The sequence below is a fragment of the Protomyctophum bolini genome (assembly GCF_963924005.1).
Source record: "Protomyctophum bolini genome assembly, chromosome: 5".
Lineage (NCBI taxonomy): Eukaryota > Metazoa > Chordata > Actinopteri > Myctophiformes > Myctophidae > Protomyctophum > Protomyctophum bolini.
Genome location: NC_137866.1, coordinates 40490441 through 40497310, shown reverse-complemented (window position 1 = coordinate 40497310; position 6870 = coordinate 40490441). Strand labels below are relative to the sequence as shown.

The 6870-nt window shown below is 39.7% G+C and overlaps 1 protein-coding gene across 1 annotated transcript; it reads right to left on the bottom strand.

Annotated features, from left to right (window-relative positions):
- Positions 1 to 304: 304 nt before the first annotated feature.
- LOC308315471 (F-box only protein 6-like) lies at positions 305 to 6030 on the bottom strand. The gene is made up of 6 exons (XM_080763462.1): positions 5659 to 6030; positions 4413 to 4674; positions 2787 to 2901; positions 2605 to 2700; positions 2269 to 2404; positions 305 to 2152 (listed from the first exon to the last, which is right to left on the bottom strand). Exons 1-6 carry the CDS (start codon positions 5725 to 5727, stop codon positions 2006 to 2008), a joined length of 825 nt encoding a protein of 274 aa, XP_080619588.1. The 5' UTR covers positions 5728 to 6030; the 3' UTR covers positions 305 to 2005.
- Between the last annotated feature and the right edge of the window lie 840 nt (positions 6031 to 6870).

Below are 6870 nucleotides of genomic sequence, written 5' to 3'. Positions count from 1 at the left end.
AAAATGAATGCGATATATATTGATAAAAGCTTAGGGCTGGGCGATAGGGACAAACATTTTTACCAAATACCCCAATATCGATATTGTATTGTGACTATACATTTAAAATTTTGAAAAATAAATATGTTAAAAGAAGGATTAAGTGGCACCAGGAAAAGACAACATGTAAGCCATATCACAATGTTAGGATATCCAAAATCCCAGATGAGATTGATGATATTGACAACACATTGCCTACTGTAGCTGTACAAGAGCCTGATAAAGACAAGGTCAAGCAATGGTTAGACAATTCGCTGACACAAACGACAAACCAAATTAACTTTATTGTTTAAAACGCACAAAATTACACAAAAGATGGGAATCTCAATAGTGCCACACACAAAGTAGATATACTTTCTGTCTGTGTCATGCCTTGCAGTTACAGTAGTATAAGCAAAAGTCATTATTTTCTGCAGATTAACAGAATTGATAAAGATAACCTCTTTCAATGTACCGGTAATAGAAAAGACTTGAATTTCGTTCCAAACCATTTGGCACTATTCTCGCTATGAATAAGTATATCTTAAATGTACTACATTTACAGTTTGACTGGCTACAGTCTACTGTGCTAGACAAGCATATTGCAGTCAATCCTTGGTCTAAACATGCAATGTTTGAGTTCAAATTATTTAGTCAATGCATTTGTCCCATAATACCTTCATCTACTAAATCCATGTTCTATTTTGCTTAAAGGAATAGTTCAGTTGAGACAGCAAGCTTCCAAGTGGTACTGGTTTTCAACTATTTCACAAGAACCTTAGAATGCGTGCCATCAAAATCAAATATTTATATAAAAAAACCTGAAGTATCCCTTAAACCTCTAGTGAGTGTAAAAAAATATTTATTCAATACGATAGTGGAAAATGTAATTTAATTTGACATTTTATTTCACCCTTTCTAATGCAAATATTGTACTTCATAATTTGCATAAAGGTACTCGGACGGACACCCAGCTATAGTTAGTCGGGTGAAAAATGTTTTCATCCAATTTATTCAACTTTTAAATAACGTTACAGATGACTGTATAAATGTATCACTCTTTGTGCCAACATCCAGTATGAATAACGGAAATGCAACTGTGTCCTTTATTCTTATCACTGCTTTGCATAAGCCTTCATTTATTAAAGTGTCAGGGGACATTTCTAACTGAAAATTATACAAAGCAACAGACACTCCTGCTGTGATAGGTACAACAAAAGATATTTACACATTCAAATTTAGTGCAGATAGCATGAGGCAGGTTTACCGTACTAGGAAAAGGTGTCATTTTAAATGAAGGATGGAGCATGGAGGTAAACAAACAAATATATTTCCACATTCAAAAGTGCAGATAACATGAGGCCAATTAACTTGGAAAAGGTGCAATTTTAAGGAGGTATTGGTTGGAGGTACAGGCAGCGGCAGTATAGAGTGGAAAAGTTTGTATTGACAAAACAAATGTTGCACTTCCTGGTTCTCTCTCTCTCTGTTTTTGGTTAAATGTCTGAAATGTGGTTAATACAAGTGACTAAATGAAGCCCAACACACACAGTCTGCGAACGCCGCACATCAAAACAGCCGCCTCCGTTATTTTCAATGAACCTATCCTACACCGGCGGCGTCCGACGCGCGTTCACGCCTCGCCTGACGCTCCGATACGCCACTGTTCTATTTTGTGTCGTTGCGCACCCGGTGTGTGTTGGGCTTGATAGACACTGATAGACATTGTCTGGGACATTGCACATAACGTTAACGGAGTAACATTCACTTTTTAATTGTAGTGATTGCATTAATGCATATAAGCCTCAATCATAAAACAGGTGTTCCTCTGTGAAGATTATCTTTGCAGGGGAAAAGTATTATGAACTTCAATTTAACATTGGGGTACTTTTAATGAACAATCTAATACTGAAATCCCGTTGGAACGTTTTCCCAGAGGGTACAAGGAAGGTGCTAATTCCTGCTTCTGACTACATTAATATAACAGCTACCGGTCTAGTGATGGACAGATCTGCACACAACTGTTGGTCACCCGGATTCCATACCATCCTGCCCAAAACTGTGTATCTTTACCTCCATGAACAAAACGTATATATCGAACTCCTGGTCCATAGTTCTGGAACACATGGGTCATCTGAAACATCAAACAATACTGCAAATAAGAATTCTTGTTGTGCTTTAAGCTCTGAAACATTTTGAACTACTACTTCTTAAGAATGTGTTCATATTATTCTAATAGTCTACCAGTACCTGATTCCATTTTTGATCATTCCACTGATCAAAGCGAACCGGGGCAGGACCGAATGTCTGTACTGGCTTCTTTTTTTGATTCAGCAACTCCACACGAATGTCATATTCACTTCCACAATCCCAACGAGGTGCATACCTACGCACGTACGGACACACGCACACACGCACATGCACACACAAACGTTATTGTACAGGATGTTCTTATATAGTATATATTAAAGTTTTTTTAAACACATTTGGTAGTATTTTTAAATAAATAAAGTTCCATTGGAGAAAATCTAAAAGACATTCCAAGACAAGTTTGAAATAAAATGAGTTTCACATGCATTTTCTTACCAGTCTGATATGGTGATATCTGGCTGAAAGTTGTCCATGAAGGAGTCGTTGTAACCCTCTTTCTCCAAATTGATCAGCTGGGCCTTCCTGCACATTCTGAAGGCAACAGAAGAGTTGTTACGTGTAGTATACTATAAATCACTGGTAGAAACAGTAAGCATGTTGTCCTGATGACGACTCACTGATAGGAGGTCACAAACACTTTCTGGACGGCCTCATCAGGATGTGGAACCAGGGGATCGTCAACTTTCCATCGATCTCCACCATTCTCCACAATTTGCCAGCCATTGAGTTTTTCTATTAAACAAAAGTGTTTGAGGTTTAGTTATGAGGAGTATTTTTATATGGCAGACAGTCACAGTGGTCCGAGATCAGATTAAAAAAATGTCTTCTACATCCTGACAGTTTTCTGAAAACGTTTTTCGATTAAAAAAAAAATAGCAGACCTACAAGCTTGTAGCGCGCCACTCGGTGGCACGCTATGAGCTTGTTGATCTGCTATTTTTAAATGGCTAAAGCATAACATAATGCTAACACCAAAAGGGGTTCCCGCCCAAAATGGGTTACACATTGCATGCTGTAGTAGGTTATGACACCAAACACAGCCAGGTTTACAGCTACAATATGAAACTTATTCTAAACTTATTTGAACCAATCTGTAAATAAGTGTATACAATATACCGGTAACTACCGGTAGTAGATCTGCAATGCAGTGGTTGGAGGTGGTGTCCCTGCTCTTCCATTGAGACATTTAGACCATGGAGTCAGGTAGCAGACTCACTGGTCGACACTGTCAATGACATTATTTTAAGCAGACAGTATGTCTGTCACGGGCCAGGCCAGCCCCTGCCCTATATAGACATAATGGTTGAAAGAGTTTAAAATGTTTATTTGTATTTATTGACACTGAAGTTGCATTAGTATGTTTGTCACCCGTCTCTTCTCTGCAGTGCTGGCACTCCTCTCTAGATGGGAGGGTGCCAAGTACTGTGGAGGAGGAGGGGTGTTTGTTCCTGTCTGTATTATGTTTGGTCTTTATGTTAGGCCCTGTGAATGAATTGGGCCTTTGAAATATGTTTGAGTGTATATTCCTCTAAAGTATAGTAGTGTGGAAGATTACTCGTAGGCCTTAGTTGGCCGTGTGGTTGAGTTAATTGATCGCCACTTGCTGATTAGGGGATGGTTTGCCCTACCTGTATAAAAGCAGGATTGCTGCAGGTGAAGAGAGTTCAGTATTACCTGAGGCTAGAAGAGACATGGAAGCCAAGCCAGGAGCTCATCGAAGGATAAATAGCCTGTAACAGTATCTCAGGATCTGTTTTGTTTTCTTAAAGTTTAGCCAGCAGGTGTATTTTGTTTCCTATTTTTGGAATGTTATTTTGGCTTATTTTTGTATCGTCACGGACTTGTACTGCACTTTGGAGGTAAATAAAATGCCTGAAATGTACTTGTGGACCTGTCTACTCCCTGGAACCTCCGGCCAACGGCCAGCATTCTCACACAGTATTGTAGTTTGGACATATTTACAATTACTCCTCTCCGTCGGGAGAGAATAAATGTTAAGGATTCGTTGAGACATGCATATGGTTATTTGGGCGCATGGTCAAATGTGGTCATGCACAACAAGTATCGGCAGCATTGCGTTCGTGAGACAGATCGTATACAGAATGATATAGCTTTTTTTCTGTGATTAAGTATTGTAGAGCAGGGACTTTGTGAAAAATAAAGATGAGCCATGAAAGAAGCACTGTTGTTCCAACATTTACAACCACACAAAGTCTGTACAGATGTGGTTTTGGTTTCCTTACGTTCTCCTCGTGGGTTCTTCAGAAGATTGCGTCTCTTCTTACACAGGAAGTAGAACAGTCTCCAGTCATTGGGGACTTTGGCAGCGTCGCAGGGCTTAAAGCCGTCTCGTCGACATCTCTCTCTCCAAAGAGACTCACTGTCCACCAGTTCCTTCCATTCACGACAGACTAACCGGCAAACACAGACCAGCTCATGGGGAGGGAGGTTCATGAAGACCTCCTCCAGGACCTCCCAAGGAAGACCAGTCAGCTGACCTGTAGACTGACACATCAACACAGACAGAGAGACAGTCAGCTGAGCACTCCCATGAAGTCAAAACCAGAGCGCTCCAATATCGGAGGCGAGCAGATTCTCAGAGTACATGACATTATGTGTAGGCAGAAGAATCTCCCACACACAACAAAACCCTCAGTGTTAGTATAGTACACAAAACGGGATTTTACAACAACCCATTTACACTCTAGTCTGAATAATCCACAGAATATTTGTAACACAAGATGTCAGTAAACAGTAGCTGTATGAGAAAAACAGAGTTTTAAGTTTTGTTCAGCAGGGACAGTTTGAAGTAAGCAGAGGAACTGACTCAATGTCACAACTCTGACCACATGGTTCGATTTGAATAATACATAACATTTCTTGTAACCACCACGCTCCGACTTCTGGTGCGCTCTGCTGTGACTTAGATCAACATCAAGAAAATAAATGTACTGGTGTCTGGCCACTCATACAGTAAAATATTGGTAGGACGTGTTCCACAGAGACAGTCTTACAAAACAATAAAATAAAATAGAATAAAAAATTGTTCAATTGAAAGTAAAGTACTAAGTAGCCTAGCCAATAGTTCCAGAGCCATGTATATGTGGCCCATATGTCAGGATCAGCTGTTTCCTTAACATACCGGTATGCACACACCCCCTGTGACTGTCCAGGGATTTTCCCCGAATCCAACCCTGATGCAGATCGACCGATCGAGTGCCAAGCAGAGATATGCAATTTGGGTACATATGAATGGTATGTAATTTTACGACTCCCCCTTCTGGATGTAATGAAGTAAAGTGAAAATAGATTGATAGAAATAAAGTTAAATTGCAGTAGGTAGACTAGAACGGCAAGAATGCATATTATTGATTATCTATCTTATCAGAAGCTGAGCAAAATGAGCAGAAGCCAAGGCTTGAGAAAAGACTGGTGACGCAATTCAATGACGAATTATCATGCTTTTGACTCATGCACATTTATACTTACATTAAACTGATCAGGACCATCTGCAGCTACTGCCAGGCTCTGTGTGAGACCCATGGCTCTCCTCTTCATTCCTCTAAACACACTCCAGATAGTAAATGTGTAAGCTAGTATAGCTAGCAACGTTATAAGTTACTGTACGTTAATGTTTGCAAACATGCGGAAGTAACGTCCAGTCCAGTTGTATAGATAAATAACGACTCACTGATCTCTGAGGTGAAACCAAAATGCACATTCAAAACACGCAGACCTCCCTGAAGGACCTGAACCAACGGTACATGTTCGTTTTAACGTCTGTTCTTTACTATGTAATAATCCAAGTCTACTGGAACAACAGTAAACAAACGCCTTCCTTTCCTTGAAGTGACGTTGTAAGGAAAGACCAGTGTGCGATTGGTTTGTCCTCACGAACACTCGGGCCGTAGTCCGGGTGGTACAGATTATGGCTACACTCAAACCCCGCCCACTCGTTCAACCCCGTGCTGTATTTATAACATACCCATAGATAAACCGTGTGATTCAATGGTCTGTCTGGGTGAGCAGCATTCTAGATTCAATCTTATGTCAGAGCTTTCAACAACGAAGATGACAAGGGGGCGCTTTTATTTAATTGATTGAATGGATAAAACAAGAATGAGAACACAGTGGTCTTCAAAGTGGGGTCAATGCGAGGAGTATAGCTTACTTAAAGGGGAATACCACTCATTTTCGACATTTTACTGTCATTAATATACCTTAGAGGTGTTGTGTGGAAATAATTAAAAGAAAGTCCATCTGTTCTGTGTTTCCTAGAAAAATCATTAACAAAAGAATCATTAACACGGTGAAACACATCTTGATGACATCAAGATGTGATTCACCATGTTAATGATTTTTTCCCAGACCTCCAGTTCTAGGAAACACAGAATGGGGGGGACTTTTTATTATTTCCACACAACAGCTCTAAGGTAACCTCGCCTCACCATTAATGACATAGTAAAATGTTGAAAATTAGTGGAATGCCCCTTTAACTCAACTATTCAATTCACTTACAAAGAAAACATGTAGGCCTACATTTCATGTATTTTGATATTAGAAATTATAACTGATCTCACAGATGCAGTGTATTATACAATTGGCCTATGTAATTTAGGCATCTATAGCAGACAGTGGACACTCTTATCCAGAGTGAGTTAAAAAATGCTCAAGTTGTCTATTGAAATAACAATCTGCACA